Raw genomic sequence first — 24440 nt, 5'->3', positions numbered from 1 at the left:
GCATGATTTGGCCTGGAAAATTCTGCGAATGAGCCGGTGACTGTGGCTCATAGAACCGCAGAGATCAGCTGGCGGTCATAAAGTTTTACTGGCCCTCGTCTGCTGCTCCCTGGTGACCATCTTTGGTCAGATGGAAATGCTGGCAATAAATAAATCGAAGCACTGCGAATTGAATCGAAACGTAGCCGTTGGAAAACACTAAACAAGGATAGCCAAGCGAACATTTTCATAAATCGACCGGCGATCAAACCTCTCTCTTTATGGCATTTTTGTGCAAAGTTTTTTGGCCATTTCAACTGTAAAAGAAAGGCGGCGGGAGGAGGTCAAATGGTCAACAATGAGCACTAAATGCCAAACACCTTCATGATTCGCGAAAATCTCTCCACTAGCCGTGTCTCCTGCACAGACAGTTTGACAAACATTTCCAGTTGCGCCCGGCTACCTCACTCCCGAATACCCTACTCCGCTCAACCCTTTCTCCCTGCCTGTCAGTCATTCGTTATTCGAGTGCAAACCAACTGGAGCTTAACTTTGTCAAAAGTCTGGCACACTGTTGGATTTTTCCTTCTTCAACTTTGCCTGGGAAATCTATAGCGACGGTTGCACGGAGAAAAGTGCATGCATGATATAGTTTAGTACAATCGATTAAATGCAAACCCGAAGGGAATCCAAACTCGAATCTAATCTCAAGAACTCAGATGGCTTTTATTAAAAACTTTCGTGGAGTTCGACTGAAGAAGCTACTCGATATTATATTCTTGATGTGTAGCCCAAATACTATCCAAGACTTGGACTAAACCACTATATTCTATGCAAAGTTTGACTGACGCTTCGACCTGACTGGGGGGGCGTGGCTGGGAAGTTTTTCGCCCCCCTGGGGCTGGCAAAAGTTGCCGAGAAGTTTTCTCTAATTTGCTGTGGTTAAACTTTTTAATTTAAATGACATGGACCGTACAGGGCGGAAAATGGGTAGTTTGGTGGGGATGAGCTGGTTAGGAAGAGACGCCCACGACAAGCGACAGTTGATGGGCATGGGGGCGTGGCTGGGACATGTTCATGTTGATTTTGGTGCCATGCCCCAAAAGATTTTCATTAGCCCAAGAACAACAACGGTAGACGGAAAAGATTGGAGTACAGTGAAGTGGAGTGGTGTGGAGCGCTGTGGAGGTGGGTCAATCATTTACCGTTTTCTCACAGTGTCCAGAGAAAAGGCCAAAACAAATCATAAATTTTGTGGGCCAATTGCTCTGGCCAATTATGCAGCAAACAAATGACCCATAATGAAGCGGAGAGCTCTATCTTCTGCTGCTGCTCGTGTTGCAGTTGCTGCTGTGGTAGTTGCAGTGGCTGTTGCTGCTATTGGGGCAACCTGACAAAGTCAACATTTATCTTACCATATACGAAGCGGAGGGAAGTTTCGATTTTTTGGATGCGCCTGTTGTAGAGAAAGAAATACTCTTAAGTTGGCCAGAAAATTTTAAAAGTTCTTAATTACATACATTTCATACCTAATAGTACATAAGGAAATATAATATTTAAACGTAAAATTATAAAATCGTTTTTATAGTGTAAGGCAAATAAAAAACTTTACATCCCTTTCTTATTTTTCTCATGCCTTCCAAAGGTTCTCACATTCTGCACCATTCAAATGGTTCTCATATGATAGCTACCCCGTTTCAGGGACCATTCGCCATTCATTTCCGTGGCACAGACAATAAAGCCTTGGCGGGCAACAAATAAATTTTAGCCCCATGATGGCCAAGGCGGCTGCCAACTAACTTTGTATTCTGCGGCCCGAACCCAGCCTTAATTGCCATGTTGCGGCAACATGTTGCTGATCAATAAGAAACCCCACTCGACTCCACTCGACTCGGGACAGATGATAATGGCTATGCAGCAGTTGCAACGGCGGCGTGGAGCAAATTGTCCATGTCCACGTCCACGTCCAAGTTTAAGTCCAAGTCCAAGACCGAAGTCAAAGCCGAAAACCCGATGCGGAGAGTCGTCCCCATGATTAATGACAATAAATTTGAGTCTTTCAAGGGGAGGGATCTGCGCGCTTTTGGTGGATCATCAGCAGCACAATGGAAGGCTTGATTAGAGCGGCCGAGAGCAAAATCAGAAGCTGGGCCTCGTAAATTTTGAAAATATGGCAAGGCAGCTGTCATAAAAATGCAATGCAATGTTGCAATTTGTTACTCTTTTTTACAGCGCTGCATAAAATTAAGTGTGACCATTGCACAGCAAAAAATGTAATTCAATTTGAATTAAGTTAATTGAAAGTAATTCTTAATTCTTTGATTCAAGTGACTTCAATACATATTTTAAATTTGCTTTATAAGAAAATATTTTTTAATGTTTCTAGAGAGCAGAGTATGCATTTGAATAATTAAATTTTCATTCTAAAAAATCGTATAAATTAGTCAACTTATGACTTATGTTTGGCTGCTTTTTTTCGCTGTGTGACTTGGTTGCAGTTGCGCTTGCGCATTGTCTGACTTTGTGCCATCACTCAAAACGTCGCACGCTAATTGGACAGGGAAATTGCTGGGTGCAGAGCAGGGAAAAGCACTCGAGGTACAAAAGAAAAGTGCAGGGAATCGCTCCCAGAACTGCCTTGCGACCCCAACATGATTTAGTAGACAACACATTAGCTTTTTATTTATCTTACGCGCAGATTCGGTTTCATTAGCCGCCTATTGGAATTTACCTCGCTCATCACGGGACTCGACTCAGCAATCAGCCAGGCTGAACCTGAGTTGGAATTTGTTTTCGACTTCATTAAAAATGGATTTAAATATTTCTCTAAACGCAACCCCTTGCAATTTATTTTCATACTTATTTTAATTTCCTTCGCTTGAGTTTTCTTCATTTGCTTCGCGCCTTTTACAGTTTTTGTGTTCTTGGCGTTGCGCTCGAAATGCTGATTATTTAATATAATTAAAGATCATTATTTAATTAAATTAGCCATTATTATAATGGAGCTGCATGGAGTTATAAAGTTGTTGGTTAGTTAATAGATGGAAAAATCTAGTAATACACGAATGTAATGGGGTGAATTAAAGGGTTTTGGTTTGGAAACTTAGATAAAATGTTATCGAATAAAAAGTGGTATAAGTTCAAAGAGTATGTCTAAAAATGCATTCTATTGATATTGATTAAAGTTAAAAACTTAGTTCGGTAACACCTTGGAATCATATATGTTTAGAGCTCTGGAGCTGGTTGTGTATGTCATGGTCATGCTCCGAATCTCTCGACGACAGTTGACTCTGTTTCTGTAACTTACTTTTTTCAGTTACTTGGCTGATTTTTATTTCCTTGCTGTTTTTGGCGCTACCATCGCTCTCTTTTCAACTCGAATGCAGACAACAACACGAATGGAAAATTGTAAAATGTCGCCGTCGAAAAAAGAGGGAAGAGAAATGGGATAGTAGCGAGTGTAATGTCGATACGAATTTGGCGGGGTAAACAAGTTTACGGGCAGCGCCAGACGCGAACAAAAACAGCAACAGAAAACCAGGAGTACACTGAAAAAAAATATTTAACTTTTATTCAGACAGTTCAAAAGAGAACGATACAATATTTACAAATGTATTAATTTCGAAATCTCTAAAAGCAATTGAAAGTTTCCTGTTACCAAAATATCTTCAGTTATAAGCTGTTTTTTTTTTATTAAAATATACATTTTTTCAAGTGCATTGCAACACAAGCAGCGCCAACAAGATGACGCCAAGAAATGCAGATGAAGCTGACAGCAGCCAAACGACGAAGATGTCGGTGCAATGTTCAATGCATATGGGTCGCTGCTCCATTTCCACATGGACGCCACTGCATGCAGTATCCACTATCCACTATCCAGTGTCCCGAACCCCAAGCCCCAAAACCAGCCTCATCAATTGAGGAACATGCAAGAAAGCTGCAGCAGCCGCAGCAGCAGGACGACTCCGATCTTTGGCTGCATAATTGCCAGTCTAAATCAATGGGGCGCAAGTTGTTGCCGCTGTGCTGTGCTGTGCATGTTGCTGTTGTTGTTGGCGTTGCACCCATACATGACTCGGTCGGACTTCATTGTCAACGCCGTTTGCCATTGCCGTTTGCCGTCTCCATCGGCATCTCTGCATCCACATTCACATCCAACTCCATCGGCATCGCCATCGCCACCGCCACCGCCATCTCCATGTCCCATGTCCCAAGTCTTATGTCCATGTCCGTCGCGGTCGTCGTCAATATTTGCCATGATCTTATCGTCAAGCGAAGTCATGTCGCTGCCATGGCTCTGCTGCCGTGCCCACGGTTACCCCCCCGTTTGGAAACCTCCCGTGCCACACCCCTGTGCCACAACAGCAGTCACTTGGGTGCAATTATTTTTCTAGATACACTAACCAAAAGAGACCCACATCCTCAATGGATTAAGACTTTGGGTTTAACATTAAATGGTAAGGAATTAATACGGATACTTAAAGACTAAGTATTTTGTAACATATGGAACGGGATATCAAATCATTTCTAGCGAGAGTAGAGTATTATCCAGACGCTTTAATATATACTGATCTGTTGCGACCTCTCTTGGCACCGCTGCACATCATCCATGGTGCTGAGTTATGGCAAAAGACCTTGGACTTAAGCACCAGCAACGTCGATACTGCGTCTCGCTCCGTGTCTGCTGAAAATAAACCAAACGGTGCCATCTTTGCACCCGCACTCGCAACCAAGATGACGCTGCCCATGGCCACCCCTCCAGCTCCTCCGCCTCTGCCAATGGTGCAATTTGTCATTGCACCGTCAACGAAGACGCGTGCGCCAGCATGGAGACTCGAGTCACTGAGCTGCCGACTGCTACTCAGCCACACTGCTCCAAGGCACTGGGAAAAATCGGAGTGTCAAACACCTCTTTCGATTTCACTGTATCCAAAAGTGATCCAGAAGTCTCACCATAAACCATAGGACAAACCAAATCCATTACTTAAAGATCGAAATTACACTATCAAGTGGGTGAGAAGTAATAGATGCACCACAGAGTTCACCATTTTTTCGCTATGTGCACGTTGTAGCTCCTTGGCAGCTCCGGAGCCTCATCATCTATCGCTGGCTGCCATCTGCTTACAGTTAAAGCGACTGTCGGTCGCCGCGCTTCAAGATTCGAGCTTCGAGCGGCGGGCATCTCCTGCTGCGTTTCGGTTTCGCTGGTGCGGATGGGGCTGGAGATGGCGCTCCTTTGCGACGACTTCTTTATGGTTCTTGATTTTTATGATTTTGCTGTTTAATGGTTCATTTGTGGGCCTTCACTACGGGCACGAGTATGTGTCTGGCTTCCAGTTTTCTTATCGCTGCGTCTATATCTCTCTTAGCCTCACCAATGTGTGTCTTATTTTATTTTTTATATATTTTTTTTTAGTTTGCCATTGTCGCCAGTTTTGGGGGCATGTCGCCCAGCTTAATCTCTCCCCTTGGAGTGCTGTTCTTTTCAATTTATCCTTCTGGTGGTTGTATTTTTTTTTTTCGGGTCCAACTCGTTAACCCAATAGCAGGCAAAGATTGAAATTATGGCCGAATAGGTCTAGTTAGTCGTTAACCTATGTTGCATACTTTGCGGGCCCCCAAAAGGGAAGGAGTTAACAAGAACTGGTCGCTTGAGCTGAACATTTAATGGTGGCTCCCCTAAGAGCTGAAACCCAATGCCATGATTATGCTAATGAGCCGTTGTTGACACGCTCGCTGATCTGCGGCTCTGGGATCTACAGATCTCCATCATCATTAGCCCACCTTTCGGTTAACCATTTACCAACTCAGCGGCAAATCTCCAAGAGGCGACTTCCTACAGACTCGTTTCGATCATCGCCATCGTTTGCGTTGGCCATTTGTTTAACTGCCGCTGTGACACCTCCTCTGCGTTGGAAATGAGGATGGGTATGGGTATGGATATGGGTATTGGCAAGGGGCGCGAGGACGCAGTTGGCCATGAAGCTGGCGATGGCGATGGCAATGGGTAATGGATAATGGCGCCGCCTCCATTCAAAAATCACTTTATGGCTGCTGCGAATGCAGCCGAGGTTGCCTTGTCCATAATTGGACGCAGTGCCAATCATTTTAACAGCTACACAAACACGCAAACCGCGGAACCGGCTGGGAATGCTCCTCTTCATTTTTTCCTGCTCAATTCGCTTCTTCCTTTAACCGTGCTGATAATGCAAATATGTGGGAGACTTTTGGTTTCAACTTTTAAATGCCTCGTATTTTTAAAATGATTTTTTAATTTACCACTCCAAAGTGGTCGTGCATAAAAGTTGAAAAGTAGACTATTAATTACTTTTTCTTTATAGATAATATGAAATTCGTATTCGGTTGAACGTGAAACAATAGAAAAATATACCTCTGTTTAGCCAAGTACAGGGTATAATGAGTGGTAGTATGTAGAATGAGACAACTGCTGGCAGCCACTTCAAAGCGGTATGCAGTTACAGGACCAGGATGAAGCCGCCGCCAGTGGAGTTCCAACGTTCCAACGCTCCATCCTCTTCCTCCACCTCCTACTCCTCCGCCGGATTCTGGTTTGGTCTCAATGACAGTTGGCGCCATAGCCGCGGGGTGCGTTTGGGGCTTGGTGTCTGGCTTTCGAGGATCGCTCCCTGGGTAGTTCGGTTGTGTGTTTATAATTAGCCCACTCGCTCGCCGCCGACTGCAATTCAAATTGATGATGGCTACTGGTTTTGCCAGGCTTCCACTGCTATTTTTATAGTCGATCAATTTTCTAACAACCTTAAAGCTTCCACTGAGGAAAACTTCGACCGAAATTGATCAACTATTAGTTTATTTAAATGTGAGAACTGTAAGCAACAGTATGAAACAAATAACTTTTCGACAGTTGATTTAAATAGTAATAGATATTTAAATATATAGAGTCGTTATATAAGATGTACACTTCTTCTTCTTGTGTACTTGTAAAGTGATTGATCAATTTTCTAATGACTCAAACAAACATTTATTTGCAGGCGGAAATGCTCATGGATGATGGTCTGCTTGGCTCGGGTCCTGTTCTCGGATTGGCGGGACATCCACATGGATTGGTGGGCGCCTTGGCTCCGCCACCGCCACCGCCAATGAAGCAGCCGCAGATGGACATTCCCAGTGGCAAGAAGCAGCTGCAGCAGCTGAAGGGGGCGACGGTGGCCGCTTCCGCGCTGGAGTATCAGTACCAGGTCATGTATGCGCACTGTGTGCAGAAGGAGCGGGAGAGGGAGCGAGAGCACCTGCCCCACTCGCATCCCCTGCCCCGCCAGCATCGAGCCGTTTTGGTGGCCACCGCACCCTATCCACATTTGCCGCAATATCCGACACCACCCACGCTGAACTCCTCGTCGGCCTTCCGGCCTTGGGGGCCTGATACCACCAAAGCTTTTCTGCACGCCTATGGCGCCACGTTGTCATCACTACCCTATGCCTGCCAGGAACCACCAGAGCTACAGAATCCGGAGCGGGTGGTGCGGAGTACGGACAAGCGGTATGCGGAGAGGACTTACCAACCCAATGTGGCCTTGGCACCCAGAAAGAGTATTCTCTCCAAGGAGAGGGACAAGGATAGGGAGCGAATGGAAAGGGAGGTGATGGAACGCCAGAGGTTGAGGGAGAAGGAGACGGATCACCAGGTGGTGCACATCAAGCAAGAGCGATCGCAGACACCCACACCACCCACAGCATCGCCGCCCGAGGGTGTGGCAGCACCACTGGATATCGTCGAACCGCCACACCCCTCCTCGAGTGGCAGCAACTCACCACTACCCGCCCACCTGCCCGCAGCACCAGCCACTGCACCACCCAATGCAGGTGGTGCACCGCCCACACCAACTAACCTTCGGAACATGCGCAGCCCCGAGGAGTTTTCAGCGGGTGGCAGCAATGAGATTACCTCCTCCACCTCACCCCACCACCAGCAGTCGTCGCACCACCAGGTGGTGCAGCCAACGGCAGGTGCTCCACCACCGTCGCAGCACATTATAGCCACCGTTAATCAGCATGCCAAACTTTTGCCCAGCTCCAGTTCCCTGCCAAACGGTAATGGCAGCTCATCGTTAGCCGCCACAAACAACGAACCGAGTCGGATAAGGATCAACAAGAACCTGATGAGTCAACAGCCGGTGGTCGCGGTGAGCGGCATGACCCCACATCACCACCAGCATCACCCCACGCACATGCATCACTTTAGCCATGGGTACTACAAAAGCCAGGCCTCATCACCCACTCAATCCTCCAGTGCTGGTCTGAACCTGAGTACCCACTCATCGAACGTGGTCAGCTCGCCGCATCATGCGACTCAGCCCAAGACCCATCACAGCTCGGGAGGATCTGGGAACCATGGCTTGCAAAATGGTAAGCCCCATTTGGGCAGTGAATTCGAGTTATCCACGGACACGGATGATACGGATAGTCTGAACGGAGAGCCCGACTCGAGTGCCATGTTACCACCCTGGGAGCAGGCTGTGGAGTCCCTCAGGGAAACTCGGCCCAAGGACCGGGAGAGAGTCCTCCTGATACTCCAGAGACTACTGCAGGAGAACGATCAATATCGCTATAACAACATTCAATTGAGTGAACTGCTCCACAAACAGGATGCCCACATAGCCGATCTTACGGAGCAACTCCAACGCTATCGCAGACAATTCGAAGAGCAGGTCTGTAAAGTAGATCTTCGGAAGATGCCATTCAAGCACCAAACCCGACTGGAAAACGTGGTCGAAGAGGGTCGAGGAGAGGCAGAAGAGGACGAGGAACTGGAGGAAGAGGAAATGGAGGATAGGGCTAATAACAATAATCAACAGGAGTTATCTCCCCTCATAAAGGCTCCAACCAATGGTCTGCGGCGGAGTGTGACGCCCACAAATTGTTCTGGAAGTGAAGGGGGGGATTGCGAGAAGCCAGATGAACCTGAATGCAAAAGAATAAAGCTGCAGGTTGGCGAGAAAACTGAGGACAATCAGGTAGAGAATGAGGAAAGTCCTTCCAATGGCACGGAGTCGCATGATCTGGATAAACTTGAGAAAAATGCCGATAAAGCAGACCCAACTAATAATCCCAAAAGTCCCCAGCCCAGTCAAATTTCCAGCGACGAGGAAATGGAGGAGGATGAAGACGAAGACGAGGAGGATGAGGACGAAGAGGTTCAAGTGGAGGCTCCCCACAGTAGTGCTCTAGCCACGCCCCCCACGGCCACAACGCCCCTCTCGCCGGACTCGGCGGCAACTGCCGGACAGTTGTTCGATAGTAGTAATAGCAGCGACGAGTCCTCGATGAAGAAGGCCCAGATGTCTGCCTGCCATGCACTGGAAAAAATGAGTAGCAATGTAGGCAGCGACGAGACCAATCAGAGGATCGCCGAGGAAAGTCAGGAGGAGGAGGCGGAGGAGGATCCGGAAGAGGAGGACTCCGATGACGACGAAATGCCATTGCAGCAGCGACAGCAGCAGCAGCGCCAGCGGGTGGCACCCCAGAGTGTGCTCAGTGGATCATCCGTCGCTGGACACCATCCAGCGCCACCACATCCCCCGATGGCCACCAAGGCTAGCAAGAAGCAGACACCACCAGCACCACCCACTGCAGCCGCAACCACCACTGCATCAGCAACAACGAACTGCGAGTTACAAATCAAAAAGGAAATAGCCTAGAGTTAGAAGCCCCGAAAACCTCTCAAAGAAAAGCTCTTTCACACACACAGAACAGAACAGTTAGAACTTAGTTAAAATCCCATTTCTTTTGTAGGAGAAAGTGCAGCCGATATTCAAGCACAAAGCCTGAACGCACATATTTTTCATTGTAGGGGTATTTTAGTGAAAGTAGAATGCTTCACAGCCAGAAAGGAATGAAATCTAGGTGGCAAAAGTTGCTTTTAAATTGTTCAATTATTAGTTCAATGTAAAGGAGCGGCACTGTAAACTTCAAAGCATATGTATATTAATAATTTGCTTATTTAAATATGGGCATTCAAAGCAAACTGTTTTAAAAGCTAAATATCAATTGACAATTTTTTTTATTAAATTATTTTTATAAGATTCATAAGCCTCCTCATATATTCCGTGAGTCTTAATGCTTTTGTGAAAAACAATTTAGAAGCCTATTATATACAAATTTAAATTTGTGAAATCGACATCAATACCCAGGGAATTTTAAAACTTTCTTTGGAAAACATTTTACCCTTATGCAAAATCTATTCAAAATTTTAAGAAACATTTCAAAACGCTTTTAAACAGCTTGAATTGATCTCACTTTTAAAAACAAAAAGGACAAATACTAATTTATATAGGCTTCTCCATTTCAAAAAAAACTTTAAACGTTGCTTGCAGAAATTATAAATGAAACCAAAGCTTTAAAAAAAATTAAATTTTTGTATATTATTCAACGACAAATTTGTGCGTGTTTTTTACTACTTACTGCTTAACCTAATTAAGTTATTATTTTTATCTCGTAAGCTCTGCAAGACATTTAAACCCAAAACAATATTCAAAGCGAGGCTTTCGAAACAAAATTTAGGAAAGGTTTTTCTTTGGTCACACAGGCAGCTGGTTCTTATGACAGTGGGCATCGCCCTCTGGAAACCAATGTAATTACATTAAGTTTAATCCTACTTTTAAGTTAAACAAACAAGTTGATGGAGCAAAGAGAGAGAAAACACACAAAATGAACCCACCACAGACAACAAGAAAAAAACAAATGATAAACAATTCTAAGATAATTCATCATAATGAAAGTATAATACATTTTTACAAATAAGAAGTTACCGCGTTAAAATTATACCATACAAAAGTGAGTAATATATTATATATATCGCAGAATATGATATATGATGAGCAGCAAGTGCGGATTATTCATTAATGCTAAGCCTTAGCGAGAAGCATAAACATATACATAAAGATTAATATTTATTGTAGCCGCTAGATCTAACTCGAGCAATTCTCTTAATTGTATAATTATAGTCTTCTGTTCTTCTTCCCTTTGTAAGCTTTGCTCTGTAGGCATTTAGTTTCATAGATCGTAACCATACAACAATCACGTTTGCTAGCTAGTTCTTAAGACTTCTCCTCGGCGAAGTTCTTTCCCTATTGTGAATGGCATCGAATGGTCCCTTTTTTGTATATATCATTTTTCTTCGACGAGATTAGAGTACTATTGATTTTAGTTGCCAACACTTTGTGAAAAACATGTATATGCTATATAACTTCTGGATGATAACCAACTGGAAATAAACCCAAGCCAAGAGCCAAGCGAAAAGAACGCAGAGATTTCTAAAATCTATAAACTTTTGTTATAAAAACATATTTCATAAACTATTTATGCCTGTGTGTGTTTGTACTTTCTAAAAGAAAACATTTCGTTCTGTATTTAAGAATACATTTTCTAAGCTAAAACAAAAAAAAAAAAGAAAAGGCATCAAAAACATAAAAACAAATTCAAACCAAAATTTGTCTATATCTTAAGCTAAAACTGTGTAAAGTTGTATAAATTTAAAAAGCGATAAACGAAACCTTTATAAATTATATAAAATAATTATAATTGAGACATCTAGCATGCAAAATTTCATTGTTATACATATTTAAAAGCGTTATAAAATGCAACAAAAATATTGAAAAAAAAAACAAATTACAATTGCTATGCAAAATAAATACAAAAATATACTTATTATTGTAAATGAATTCTCTCAAATTTTGTGTTTCATTTGCCAGACCAGAACCAGTACGATACTAAACGAAATTTATAGATAAATTATAGAACCCATCAAAACAGAAAAGTACCGAATAAAAAGGGACAAATAATGGTTAATCAAAAGCGTCAAAACGGTTTTCAGCAATTTCGTGTATTTATGGCCAAATTTTACAAGCGATGGAAATAGTTGAAGGCGAAAAAACCCAAACATTTTTTGTATCATTTTTGCTAACAACCCAAAGAGATAAACAACAAAACAAACAATCATTTTTATAATTAAATAATTACAAAATATTGACAAATTTTACATAACCCGAGTGTTTATATATGACATAACTTATATTTAAATTTAAATACGACATAGAATGATGCTTACCAAAATACGAGCATTTTTGCCCCGCTTAATGAATCGACTTCAAATTGTTAAAACATTAACGTGCAAAGGCTAAGCAACCAGATGAACAAGAAATCACAAAATAATTGCATAAGTTATATATTTTAATTATTTAAGCATGCAGCAACAAATCCGCGTCTTGTCAAACTACAACATATATATTATTATATGTCTGACGATTCAGAATGCAGAAATAAAATGTACAAATTGTGGAGCAAATAAACCATAGAAAATGTAGTGAGAATTCGGGAGGTAAAGGAGCATGAGCGAAAATATAAAATGAAATGCACCACAAGCAAATAAAGTTTAATCAAATTAAACAGTTAATGAAAAAACAAATTTGAATTCAACGTTTCATATTTAAGTAGTGCAGAAACAAATAAACACAAAGGAAAACAAAAAATAAATTATTACTTATGTAATGAAAACAAAAACAACAAATAAAAAAGCGATAAATATTATGCAAAATATATCAATGGGAATTTTCTTTACGATGTAAGAGCTGTTGAAAGTATTAAAATTAAAGTAAGTATTGAGGGGTAATTCTTCGTAGAAGAGTATATATTAATATATTTTTTGTATAAGTTAAACAAATTTGAAAAGAAACTGTAATTTTCTCTTAAATTTAGTTTCTAAAGTAGGAACAAAAAATGTATATCTGGAATGTAACAACGAAAATATTTTTACATGATGAGTAGAAAAGTGTTTACACATCAAACTTTTATGTTCCGTGAATGAGCACTAGGTGTCGCCCAACAAGATGTGAAGAATTTCAACGTAAAATGAAGAAAGAGGTGTTTTCAATACACACTAAATCATTTAGGCCCTAAGTTAACAGCTGAATGTATTTTAGATCCGTGAATAATTGATTTTTAAATGCAGTCTATGATGAATCTAAATTCACTTTTGCAGGTATATAAATAGCGGCTGTCAGATTTATTGCAGTTTTTAGGAATCATGCAGGGAAATAGTAATATACAATTTTTAGGTGAGTTCAAATATAAATAAAAGCACTCTTCTAACTCTAAGCCTAATGGATTCAATGCTCCTGTCAAAGTTCTGCTTTTAATTGCCACTTCAGTGTTGGGTAAATTCAAGCTAAACCTACTCGAAATGGTAATGGATAAGGCAGAAAGTAATTTTATTGCCTCGCCCCTTTGCATTGAAATTGGAATGAGCATGATCTTAATGGGAGCTAAAGGAACAACCGCCGAGGAGCTAAGAAGCATTCTTGACCTACCAGTGGATATGACGGAATTGGTTAAGAAATACGAAAGGATTATGTCCAATCTCCAACAACATAATGGTCTTCATTTTGCAAATCGGCTTTATGTCAGTGAGACATATGAAGTAAGACAGGATTACAACGCGTTATTGACGAGCACCTTCATGAAAGTTGCTAACGACAACTTAGGTCAAAGGAAGGCAAGCAATAGTATCAGCTTTGCGGTCCAACGGAAGAGTCACAGGGGCATGCGCACAATTTCTAATTATCATGACCTGCAAATTAATGAAAGTGCAGTGTTAGTTAACACCGTCTACTATAGGGGTGCTTGGAAAACTATGTTTAGTAAAAAGGGCACCAAACTAAAAGTATTTTATGGAGATCATAATAGAGAAGCTTATGTCAGGATGATGTCCCATGTGGGCAGGTTTAGGATTGCTGATCACTCTTATGGACAAATTATTGAGCTGCCGTTTGATAACTCAAACCTGTCAATGATAATCGGTCTGCCATTGCATAACACATATCTAAGCTCTATAGAAAAAATACTAAGAACACTCTCAGAGAGTCTAGTAGAAAAAGATGTTCATGTGGAGCTACCAAAGTTTAAAATCAAATATCAAACGGAACTAGTTGAGCCCCTAAGAAAAGTACGTAGGACCTGTTGCTATAAAAAGTGCTATAATATCTACAATGTTTTAAGTTACAGTTGGGCATACACCTTATCTTCAGTAATACCTCGGATCTCAGCGGCCTTCTGACCAACGGTAAAGGTGCCAAAATTAACAATGTGCTACACAAATCCTTTATTGAGATCGACGAAAGGGGAGCATCGACAGGAGAAGCGGCAGAACACGTAGAGTATATCCAAAGTACATTATGATTCATTTCATTGTAGATTACCTCATCCAATGAATTTTTCTTTTTTCTTTTCTAGAAAAAACAGGAGCGTCGGCGTCTTTTAAAGTCAATCGTCCTTTTGCCTTCTTGATTCGCGACAAGCATACCGTCTTCTTCCGCGGACGCGTCGTTCGACTGCCAAACGAATTACATCTTTAAGACAATGTTGTGTTTTCTAGTCACTTGAAAAAACGAAGTTAAAAAATAAATAAAGACATTCTTCTCTTACTGCACATTTCTTAAAAATGGTATGAAAATTCCCTTTTTGTATCGAGATTGTTTTTTGTAGGTGTTTCTATATAGACAAGTTTACTTAAAAACTCCGTTTAACAGCGTAGATAATGGATTTAGTGTTCTATAACAAATCAATGCTCTTGAAAACCTTAAAGCATGGGGCTTTTACTTTTAGTTTCCAATGACCTTACTTACAGAGTATAGCATGAAGTGCATGTGTGAGTAGCGCCATACTTTCTACTCGCTTACCTTTGACTCTTTTCCTTTTCCAAAGGTTGGATCTTACTGACCACGTCAGTGCTAGGTCAATTCACCAAACAACTTTACCGAAGCTTTTTGCAGGATAATAAACAATATAACATCATTGCCTCGCCTCTATGCGTCGAGATTGGAATGAGCATGATCCTCATGGGAGCAGATGGAAATACAGCCAATGAACTAAGGACGGCTCTAAATCTGCCAGAGGATAAAAAGAATGTAGCTACTATATATGATGAGCTTTTGACTAAACTCGAAAGGCGCAAGAAGGTATCGATTCTCCAATTGGTGAATCGCTTGTTTGTCAGCGAAACAATTGGTGTTAACAAGCGGTACAATAAACTAGTCAATAAGCACTTTAGGGCCGAGGCAGAGGCCATTAATCTGGCCGATAGATCGAAGGCAGCCTGGGCTATAAACGATTGGGTGCTCGACCAGACGCTAGATAATGTGAAAGACATTATAACACCCAGTGATTTGACGCCCGATGAAAGTGGAGTCATGATCAACGCAGCTTTCTTCAAGGGCTACTGGAAGACGAGATTCGAAAAAAAGTACACCAAGCCCAAGGTATTCTATGTATCCAAAAGTTACCAAGTAAATGTCCATATGATGTCGCAAGTGGGTCGATTTAAGATGCGTACTTCGCCCATAGTCCAAATTATTGAGCTGCCTTTTGCGTACTCAAACATCTCAATGGTAATCGTTCTGCCCAAGGACAATGGGTCCCTAAATGAGGCAGAAGCCACAATCGAAAGTTACCCTCAGACACTCCTCACTGAAATGGATGTACATGTGCAGCTTCCTAAATTTAAGTTCGATTTCCGCATGGAGCTCGTAGAAACTCTCAAAAGCGTTGGTGGATTCTGTGCACATTAAATAATTAACTACATGGTTCTCAATTTACAGATGGGAATACAGGATCTCTTCAACAGTTCGTCGGATATCAGCGTCTTACTGAACCAGTCTGGCACCAAAATCAGCCAAGTCGTACACAAAGCCTTTATAGAGATCGACGAAGAAGGCGGGTCCGCAGGATCTGCTTCTGCGAGCCCCATTCGAGGATTATCTGGTAAATTATGGCGAATTTGTATCATGTTCCTACTTGACTGCCTGTGGTATTTTTCAGATTATGCGGCTAGTCTGGTTACTTTTACAGTCAATAGTCCCTTTGTCTTCATGATTCGCGATGATGACAACATATATTTCCGTGGCCGAGTCGTTGATCCTTTGAAGAAGAGCAATGCCTTTGACCGTATAATTATATAGAATGTAACTGGTATCTGATAGTCGAGAAGCTCTGCACCTTTTTCATAAATTGCTAAAAGTGAATTCTTGCGAAAACAATAAAGAAAAATTTGTATCGTCCTTAACTAGTTTCATTCATAAATGAACATTTCTATAGCATCCCTGTAAAACGTCTCTCAGAAAAGATCACACTGAGAGAGCGGAATGGAGAAAAGCAAAACAATAACTACTTACCTGCTTGGGAGAAAAACTGAGAAAGATCCAAAAGAGCAACCTGTCCCAGGTCTCTTCTTCAGTCTTTAGCAAATCGTGATCGCGAGAAGAACGACCAGCGGTCAAACAAAATCAGATTCAGCGGATGAAAGGTCGAAATTGTTTGAAAAAACGCTTAGTTCCAACTGTGTAAAATAAATAGTGCAATATTACTAAGACTTTTGTGGAAAAGTTATACCATTTAATCTTGTTGCAATTGTTTCCCAGGCCATATTGTTCGCCAAATCGATTGTGGCTTGGTGTCGGCCAAGAATTTTCAGCCAGGAACCGGTTTCTGCGCTCCCACAAATCCAACGATTAAAAGAGAGAAATAAAGAGAGTTTTCAAGCTGAAAACATAAACAAACCCAATCGCAAAATAATAACAAAACCCACAGCTTGCTGAGGGACAAGGCAACACGTGCACTTCTGCACGAATGATTGCAATTTTTGAGCCCAAGAATACCGCACTTAATAATAAAAATCAATCATGAGTCTGCCCCAGTTGATAGAGGATCTGCAGCGCCTTTCTGAGGATCAGGATAGTGCAGATGTGGTGTTCATTTGTGGCAGAGATGAGCGCATATATGCCCACAGATTAATGCTAATGGCTCGGTAAGTTAATCATTTTTTCGAAAAGGAAAAAAAGTTTGATACCTTCGCCTAACATATATTAAAATCTTAAAAATGCCAATAACTGTATAATTTTTCTCTGTGGAATAAGATAATTGCCTGCGGTTGCCTTTTTTGGAATCTTACAATGTTGCGTGCTGGAATCCCGGGTATTCCAGTTGGTCACTTAATTAATTTCTCTTGCCTTTCCATTCACTCAAATCGATTTCAGGTGCAAGAGCTTCAAGACAGCGAAAAGAGGTGAAGTGTGTCGAATTCCCGGATGCACAGTATCGCCAGCAGCACCAGGAGCTTCAACTCCGACCACCATACGATTACCACACGTGAATCCGGAACTATTTAGACAGTTCATCTTGTACGTTTACACCGCAAAGGTAAGAAATCTACCTACTAGTAAGATCTAACTCAATAAAATTATAAACAAAATTCATTTTTCAGTTAGTTCTCCAGGACTCGCAAGTATTTCAAATGATGATATTGGCACAGGATATCGGTGTGGTTGAGCTACGAACCGCCTGCGAGGATCACGTTATATCCACTTTGTCGGTGGATAATGCCTGCACATTTTTAACCGCCGTTATGGATATACACGAAAAAGCAGGTTAGTAATCTTGAGTAGCTCTTTTCCTTAAAAGTAAGAAATAATATATAGTTTCATATTCGCGCCAAAAAACATTATACATTCGACATAATATGCTATGTCAAATATGTTGAGTCAAACCCATTCTGAAAGTAACAGTTTTGGTATTTTTGGTACCACAGCACATATCGATAAAAAAAAAAACATATGCACGTTGTGTTATCAGAATCACGTAACACGCAATGCATGTTTTTATTGCATTATCAAACTTTAGATATAACAACTAATCAATAGCTGGCAGATATAGTTAGTCCCAAGCTGCTCCAAAATGCAGAAGCCGATTTGTGTCTTTAGAACTTGGATTGTTCACGTTGTATTCTTTGGCCGTACGCCCGAGAAATGAGGTTCCACGAGTCCATAAACCGGTCCATGCACATGGAAATGCATTTCTAAATTGGATTATAAATGAGTTACTATTTAAATACATATTCTATTGTGCAAAATAGGACAGCTTGCCTGTTCCGACGAATCGAGGGAAGTTCCCGGCTTATTGACACACTTTTTGAAGCACTTTTCGGTCATTTGCGTGAGCAATTCCTGGGCATTCGCAACAGCAATCTGTTGCTTAACCTGGTCCATAAGTTCACCTTTGTCCACATTAGCCATGGCCATTTGTTTGGTTTTTTTTTATAAACTATAGTTTAATTCAGCTATGAATAATGGCAACAACTTCTGCCCAACCACAAAAACTTAACAGTGCGATTTTGATAGTATTTCTATCGATATGGTTCGCTACCAGATGTTTTACCATTTTGGTATATTTTACATGGCTAATCGATAGTTCAGGAAACCGCGAATATGTGTGACCATCTATGCTCTCTTATCGATATTTCTGCCTATCGCCTGGACGAAAAGAAGACGCCGGCAAAAAGAAGCGAAAATTTGTTTAACTGAAGTAAAGACGTCGGAAATAAGCAAAAATGTCGTTCAAAGGAAATCCCAAGGTGCAGAAGGTGATGGTGCAGCCCATCAACCTGATCTTCCGTTACCTGCAGAACCGGTCCCGCGTGCAAGTATGGTTATACGAGAACATATCGCTGCGCATCGAGGGCCACATTGTGGGATTTGATGAGTACATGAATCTGGTGCTGGACGACGCCGAGGAAGTCTATGTGAAGACCCGGCAGCGCCGCAACCTCGGGAGGATCATGCTCAAGGGCGACAACATCACGCTCATACAGAACGTCAGTCCCACGAAGGACTAGGCGACTCAGCTCCTTCGAATTCCACCTGCAAGCGCTGAACGCCCTTAATATAAGTAAAATAAATGTAAAGCCGATATCTGAAGACGAATGTTGAAATAAATGATAGACTTTCTGTAATCAAGTGTTTCTAATGGGTAAGGTAGCTAATACGAACCGATTTCAGGACATATAGAATAGGATGCTTTCCAAAGGTAAAAGCCGTTAAGTGCCTTTACAAAACAAGGTATTAATTTAAACTTTCTCAATTCAATTTCAGGTGCCAAATGCGCTGCCTCGTTTATGGAACGCTGCATCATCTACATAGGGGAAAATGCAAATGAGTGCGTTAAGACTAATGCCTTCCTTACTTTAACAAAGGATGCCATCATTAAGATTATTTCGTCAGACTATGTAAGAGTATATAAAGGAGAGCCACTCAATTTACTTAATTTCATTAATTACCAAAACTGTTCACTGCCAATAGTTCTGCTTGGAGGAGGAGGAAGTGTGGCGCTGCGTTTTATCCTGGGCCAAATACCAGGCAGGAGTCACCCAACCCACTGCACATTGGACTGAGGAGGAGCGTGCTCGTGTCTGCCAACACTTAAGCGGTGTAATGGGTCACGTGCGTCTGCTCCTCATCGATAGCCAAGTTTTTGCGGAGGAAGTAGAACCTACAGGAGCTGTACCTATGGAACTATCCCTAGAACGATATCGCTATGCCGCTTTACATGCCAATAAGATGATGGATAACGATAAGAGACTTCAGCCCCGCCTAGCTGTAGCGGTCAACATGTTTCCCGGATCCCAAATCCTGAAGAATGACAATCTCCCACTACAGACTGTTCTCAATAATTGGGTTGGAGTGGCCAAACAATCCTGGAGATTAGTTTTCCGAGCATCCACTCATGGCTACGATTCTGGAGCCTTTCATCGTTATTGCGACGGCGTGGCTCCTTGCATGGTTATTGGCTTGGGATCGCATGGAGAGATGAGTGGTGGTTATACGGATGTTGCGTGGGCCAAAACAAGCCGTAAGGGGGGATATGTTCAGTCCGAGCGAGCCTTCCTCTTTGCCTTGAATCCTGCCAATGGGGAACAGCCGGTCAAGTTTGACATTGTAAAGAAACCCTATGCCATTTGCTATCATCCTGAGTAAGTGATGCTTAAAGCATTCTTATATATTACATTATGTTTAAGAATTCGTACTTATTACCATGTCTGCTTTTCCCTTTAGTTGCGGTCCCATTTTTGGTGCTGGAGCCGATCTGCTCATCTCCAGCAACTGCAATACAAACATGGACTCCTACTCGAATCTTCCGCATTCCTACGACGGAACCAACGCTGCGCACCTGACACTTTTCGGGGACTACAACTTTACCATCACCGATTATGAGGTCTATACCCTTTCATCGCCGGCAGGAAGTAGTAATAGTGGAGCAAGTCACAGCAACAATCAGAACCAGAACCACTCAACAAACGGACAAGCTCCTGGGGTGCCCACAAAGGCAAAATACGATAGATACTAGAATTGGGGAAACAACTTGTAGTTGCATCAGCTATGCTGGCAATAAAACTATTTCCTTGAACGATCCAAACACTCGAATATTGTAATCCCAGATCCGCAACGGCTGGGCTAATGGCATTAGGTGTCGGGTTCATGACTCCGCCCAAGGTAAAAACCAGAAATCGAAAGGTAATTAATGAATTGTTATATAAAGAAAACTTTTTTGGCGGCTGTCTTGAATTCCATCTTGATGCCAAGAATCGAACCAAATTAATTAACTGGTTTCCCACTTGTATGTAAAGCTGAAAGTGTTAGCAAAAATAAAAAACAAGAGGGCAGCTCCAATAGTTGGTAGTTTTCGCTGAATAAATACTTCAGCATGGTGCCTGGCACGAATGCTGTCACTTCAGCATTTTTCTTTGAACTATGGATTGTACAGCTTGGAAGTAGACTTTTAATTACAACAAATTCTTAAAACATGATAGTCTTGAAATTCCAAGGTTTCATTGCCCTTCTTTTTATTTCCAATATTTACCATTATTTACAAATATTTATTTAGAGGAACCCAAATGACACCCTAAAATGTTCAAAACTATTTCGGACATTTTTTTTATTTGCGAAACAATATATTTCCCTTCGGCACGTTCATTAACCCATGACTTAACTCTCGCAGTCACTACTACAGCTGTACCTATGGAACTATCCCTAGAACGATATCGCTATGCCGCTTTACATGCCAATAAGATGATGGATAACGATAAGAGACTTCAGCCCCGCCTAGCTGTAGCGGTCAACATGTTTCCCGGATCCCAAATCCTGAAGAATGACAATCTCCCACTACAGACTGTTCTCAATAATTGGGTTGGAGTGGCCAAACAATCCATGATAGTCTTGAAATTCCAAGGTTTCATTGCCCTTCTTTTTATTTCCAATATTTACCATTATTTACAAATATTTATTTAGAGGAACCCAAATGACACCCTAAAATGTTCAAAACTATTTCGGACATTTTTTTTATTTGCGAAACAATATATTTCCCTTCGGCACGTTCATTAACCCATGACTTAACTCTCGCAGTCACTACTCCATATTGTTACATATATAAATAGTTATAGAGTTATGAATATGCACTTGAACCTGGTCCACACCTCTCGAATAGTGGAACAATTGACAAAGAAAAACAAATGCGTAAATGGCAATTTCAGTTTGCTGTTTCAGTTCACTTCAGTTGGGCTTATAAGCCATAACAATAATATGTCGGCTAATGTTGAGATATAATGAAATGTGCGGCAACACCTCCCTAACACCCGCCGTCGGAAATGCTGAAGTTGCTCTCGACTGGTTTTCAACTACTTTTCAAAATGCTTCTGATAAATTGGTCCACGCTCTAAATTGGTTCTAATTAAAGCTTTTTTATGCTGATCGAATCGATCAACATCGGTGGCTTGGGCCCCCACATTTTTGTCATTCGTTTCGATCCGGGGATTGGAAATCCGAAACCCCGAGAAAAAACCTAAACAGAACCCTCGACAATGGCAGCCAGCAACAAACACTTGATGTTTGTGGCGTTTTATTTTATTGTGGCTGCACAACGGATTGGCAGTCAAAATTTGTTAACGACTTAAGGCCACAGCTCGAGAGCCACCTTTCGATAAGGTCTACAAATTGTTGCCGGCGCTGTTTCACTTCTCTTTGACAGACGACCGAAATCCCCGGGGGCGATTTAATGTCCAGGTCCAGGCGCTAGAAGGAATGTCATTTATAGATCTCGATTCAGTTCGATTTCGCGTCAAATTATTTGATTGTCGAGTGGTTTCGGATTGGATTTTGGAGCCATGGATTCGTTATGCGCCATGTGCCAGCCAACAGCAAAATCCGACCAAGAAGTTTCAATGTCTGTCGCATGAAAAGGGAAAGGCAAACAAATATAACTAACGCTTAAGTAATTTTTTCGTTTGAACTGATCTATGCGCAAACTTGTTCTGGCCTTATGAAATCGGTTCGGTTCAAATTGCATCTGGGCTTGCAGCATTTGAAGTGAGAGACTAGGGACGGGCAGGAAGTGCCAGTGTTTTGGATGAATCATTAGCTTCCTCATATGGGAAAAGCTACAAACAGTTTTAATGGGTCTTCTGGGGAAACGGAAGACAGCCAGGGGTGCCGTGCAGGATAAGAAGATCATATTTTTGAAATATAACACGTTTTCGATTTAGATAATTAAAACCCATTTTCTTTGGTCATGTATACACACAGTTTGGATTTAAAGTTTTCTTCAACATAATATAAAATATAAATATTTAAACATTAAGCCAATTTTTTTTTAGTTCACTTTCCGTCCCTGGCTTTTATGAAAATATGCGATATTTGTTGGGCTTGGTCAGCAGCAACTCCAATAGAACAAAGGCCTGGCCATTAGCCATGGCCATGGTTATGGTTATGACTTGGTCAGCACACAACATTACATTGAGAAAAATACAAAAATTCAAATCATAAGAAACTTGTTCCTGGAATGTACATATTCCTTTTAAAGAAGTACTCCTTAATCGAAATAGTAAATTTAAATAAGTAAAGGTTTTCCCCACATGACATTTTTCAAAATTCTTTTTATATGCTTTTTAATTTTGCAGTTTTTATGTAATTTTTCCAAGTGAACGAGCAGACAGCAGCTGGCCAAACCCAAGTGTTACAGTTTAAGTGACTTATTTGCATGTAAGAATGCGAAAAAGGAAAAGTGGCTCAAGACACCGCGTGTGACCCTGAAAAGGGGACCAGGGCGAAAGAATCACCTACTGGCCAAGTATATTACCGCGTATCCTACATCAGAAAAATTCCCCACTCGGAACTGATTCATCCATCAAACAGGAGACACCATTAAAGGGCGTTTTTCCCAGAAAAAATCATGCCCAAGATAAGATCATAGCACGCTGAGGCTGTTTTATCCATTAGCTGCATCCGTTTCCGGCTGTCTAGAGACTGGGAGCTCCAATTGCGAGGTGCTAATATGCAAAGTGGACGCATTGATCCGAGATCTATGACGTTGACATGACCACACCTCCACCGCTTAGAAGAAATATACACCGAGTCATTCATTCATAGCATCATCGCCGCTATCCATTTGCTCATCGCCCGATGCACTCGACACACTTCAAATTACCGCCGGATAACCCCGTTGCCCCTGCCCTCTGGCCACTGGCCACTGTTTCACCTGGCTAAGAGAGTGTAAGATAACCGCAGAGACCTGGTCATGGAGATGGGGAGAACCCTACGGAGGGTCTTCCACCAGCCACTCTCTTTGGATGGCAGTCATGTGTGTAACAACACGACCCGCGATGCTCTTCACAACCAGTTTTGAAAGCCCACTTTAAATATACTTTTGCTTTTCATTGCCTTCGATGTGAAATAAAACAGCGCAGTCGTCGTTTTCGGTTTGGTTACTGTGATTAATATGCGTTTCTCGGCAAAAGCCACTAAAATGTATATCAGCCCATGACGACGCATCCAGGCATTGACCTAGGTCACTAACGCCAGCTAAACGGGGTTCTCATTAACATCAACCTAATCCCACTTTGAGGGATGCCGTCGGCACCTGTCGAAGAAGATTCCCCCGGTGAAGGTATAGGAAAGGTATACTCAAATTTTTATTTGGCTTTCTGGATTGAATTGATTTCAGAAGTGCACGTAACTTAATTAGTATGCGATTTCCTTTAATTAACTAACTTCAAAGGAAATTCAGCGCATTAAGTTAAGCGATTTAAAAATCCAAACCAGCTTTTAACTATGCCAGAAGATAAACCCCTTTTCTTAATCAAAACATTAAGCCAAATATAATAAAACACCTTAATGCTGATATGCGGTAACTGTCAACAACTTTAGGTTCACTTTTAAAACCCCTCAGATGATTAAAATGTATTATTTAAATTTATTGGGTTAGTCCATCAATCATCAACAAAACTTTAATACTATGTGATCTATATTATAACTATTCTGCTAATAGATTCCAATAATCACTTTAATCAAAAAATTCGTTTACACATATTGCAAATAGTGATTCACTAAAGTTTATTAGAAACCATAATTAATAGAGAAGTTTTCTGTATAACTTGAAAATATGTCATTTTTTACAATATTTTTGTTTATTTATCTCAGCCTCTAAGAGCATTTGCTCTTCGATTGACTCAGTATCGAATATTTTCCGGTTTTGTTTTATTTTTCGATTTGCCATTCAGCAGAAACCGAAAAACGAAAGATAAAAACACAACTGAGTTCGCAGAGCGTTCG

At 41.5% G+C, this 24440-nt stretch overlaps 6 protein-coding genes across 9 annotated transcripts in view; 5 read left to right on the top strand and 1 right to left on the bottom strand.

The window, feature by feature from the left end:
- The window catches only part of LOC117150687 (protein split ends), an 82394-nt gene extending 70988 nt beyond the window's left edge, over window positions 1-11406 (top strand). Inside the window, exon 2 of the mRNA XM_033317733.1 lies at window positions 6990-11406. Coding sequence (XP_033173624.1) covers window positions 6990-9656 — 2667 coding nt within the window. The 3' untranslated portion in view covers window positions 9657-11406. The remainder of the gene's footprint in view (window positions 1-6989) is intronic.
- A 1628-nt stretch (window positions 11407-13034) lies between these two features.
- LOC117142584 (serine protease inhibitor 42Dd) lies at window positions 13035-14426 on the top strand. 3 transcript variants are annotated; one of them, XM_033306667.1, is made up of 4 exons: window positions 13035-13070; window positions 13140-13957; window positions 14017-14163; window positions 14245-14426. In XM_033306667.1, exons 1-4 carry the CDS (start codon window positions 13040-13042, stop codon window positions 14296-14298), a joined length of 1050 nt encoding a protein of 349 aa, XP_033162558.1. In that variant the 5' UTR covers window positions 13035-13039; the 3' UTR covers window positions 14299-14426. The 3 variants fall into 3 exon arrangements, with proteins under 3 accessions (XP_033162558.1, XP_033162550.1, XP_033162567.1); XM_033306659.1 differs by having other exon boundaries at window positions 14017-14179; XM_033306676.1 differs by having other exon boundaries at window positions 14017-14168; window positions 14245-14365.
- A 206-nt stretch (window positions 14427-14632) lies between these two features.
- LOC117141265 (serine protease inhibitor 42Dd) lies at window positions 14633-16067 on the top strand. The gene is made up of 4 exons (XM_033304637.1): window positions 14633-14659; window positions 14716-15554; window positions 15609-15771; window positions 15829-16067. The coding sequence occupies exons 1-4, from the start codon at window positions 14647-14649 to the stop codon at window positions 15966-15968; spliced, it is 1155 nt and encodes a 384-aa protein (XP_033160528.1). The 5' UTR covers window positions 14633-14646; the 3' UTR covers window positions 15969-16067.
- Window positions 16068-16253: 186 nt separating this feature from the next.
- LOC117145502 (BTB/POZ domain-containing protein 9) lies at window positions 16254-21140 on the top strand. 2 transcript variants are annotated; one of them, XM_033311196.1, is made up of 6 exons: window positions 16254-16813; window positions 17043-17205; window positions 17270-17432; window positions 18933-19066; window positions 19140-19397; window positions 20907-21140. In XM_033311196.1, exons 1-6 carry the CDS (start codon window positions 16689-16691, stop codon window positions 21123-21125), a joined length of 1062 nt encoding a protein of 353 aa, XP_033167087.1. In that variant the 5' UTR covers window positions 16254-16688; the 3' UTR covers window positions 21126-21140. The 2 variants fall into 2 exon arrangements, with proteins under 2 accessions (XP_033167087.1, XP_033167077.1); XM_033311186.1 differs by lacking the exon at window positions 20907-21140 and adding an exon at window positions 19893-20253 and having other exon boundaries at window positions 19140-19810.
- Window positions 17634-18182, bottom strand: LOC117145523 (mitochondrial import inner membrane translocase subunit Tim13). The gene is made up of 2 exons (XM_033311218.1): window positions 17928-18182; window positions 17634-17860 (listed from the first exon to the last, which is right to left on the bottom strand). The coding sequence occupies exons 1-2, from the start codon at window positions 18081-18083 to the stop codon at window positions 17762-17764; spliced, it is 255 nt and encodes an 84-aa protein (XP_033167109.1). The 5' UTR covers window positions 18084-18182; the 3' UTR covers window positions 17634-17761.
- On the top strand, window positions 18296-18793 carry LOC117145514 (probable small nuclear ribonucleoprotein E). The gene has a single exon (XM_033311207.1). It carries the CDS (start codon window positions 18392-18394, stop codon window positions 18674-18676), a length of 285 nt encoding a protein of 94 aa, XP_033167098.1. The 5' UTR covers window positions 18296-18391; the 3' UTR covers window positions 18677-18793.
- Window positions 21141-24440: the final 3300 nt, after the last annotated feature.

Source organism: Drosophila mauritiana, chromosome 2L (assembly GCF_004382145.1).
Source record: "Drosophila mauritiana strain mau12 chromosome 2L, ASM438214v1, whole genome shotgun sequence".
Classification (NCBI taxonomy): Eukaryota; Metazoa; Arthropoda; class Insecta; order Diptera; family Drosophilidae; genus Drosophila; species Drosophila mauritiana.
This window is presented reverse-complemented; position numbering and strand designations above follow the sequence as displayed.

What these genes read in the sequence shown, in the direction of transcription:
- LOC117145514 (XM_033311207.1), top strand. Translation starts at nt 18,392, where the DNA reads ATGTCGTTCAAAGGAAATCCCAAGGTGCAGAAGGTGATGGTGCAGCCC.
- LOC117141265 (XM_033304637.1), top strand. An exon ending in TCGTAGAAACTCTCAAAAGC is followed by an intron (nt 15,555 to 15,608) that starts GTTGGTGGATTC and finishes CTCAATTTACAG; the next exon opens with ATGGGAATACAGGATCTCTT. An exon ending in CCCCATTCGAGGATTATCTG is followed by an intron (nt 15,772 to 15,828) that starts GTAAATTATGGC and finishes GGTATTTTTCAG; the next exon opens with ATTATGCGGCTAGTCTGGTT.
- LOC117142584 (XM_033306659.1), top strand. Translation starts at nt 13,040, where the DNA reads ATGCAGGGAAATAGTAATATACAATTTTTAG. An exon ending in TAGTAATATACAATTTTTAG is followed by an intron (nt 13,071 to 13,139) that starts GTGAGTTCAAAT and finishes CTCCTGTCAAAG; the next exon opens with TTCTGCTTTTAATTGCCACT. An exon ending in TAGTTGAGCCCCTAAGAAAA is followed by an intron (nt 13,958 to 14,016) that starts GTACGTAGGACC and finishes TTTAAGTTACAG; the next exon opens with TTGGGCATACACCTTATCTT.
- LOC117145523 (XM_033311218.1), bottom strand. Translation starts at nt 18,083, where the DNA reads ATGGCCATGGCTAATGTGGACAAAGGTGAACTTATGGACCAGGTTAAG. An exon ending in CCCTCGATTCGTCGGAACAG is followed by an intron (nt 17,861 to 17,927) that starts GCAAGCTGTCCT and finishes AATCCAATTTAG; the next exon opens with AAATGCATTTCCATGTGCAT.
- LOC117145502 (XM_033311186.1), top strand. Translation starts at nt 16,689, where the DNA reads ATGAGTCTGCCCCAGTTGATAGAGGATCTGCAGCGCCTTTCTGAGGAT. An exon ending in TGTACGTTTACACCGCAAAG is followed by an intron (nt 17,206 to 17,269) that starts GTAAGAAATCTA and finishes TTCATTTTTCAG; the next exon opens with TTAGTTCTCCAGGACTCGCA. An exon ending in GGATATACACGAAAAAGCAG is followed by an intron (nt 17,433 to 18,932) that starts GTTAGTAATCTT and finishes ATTCAATTTCAG; the next exon opens with GTGCCAAATGCGCTGCCTCG.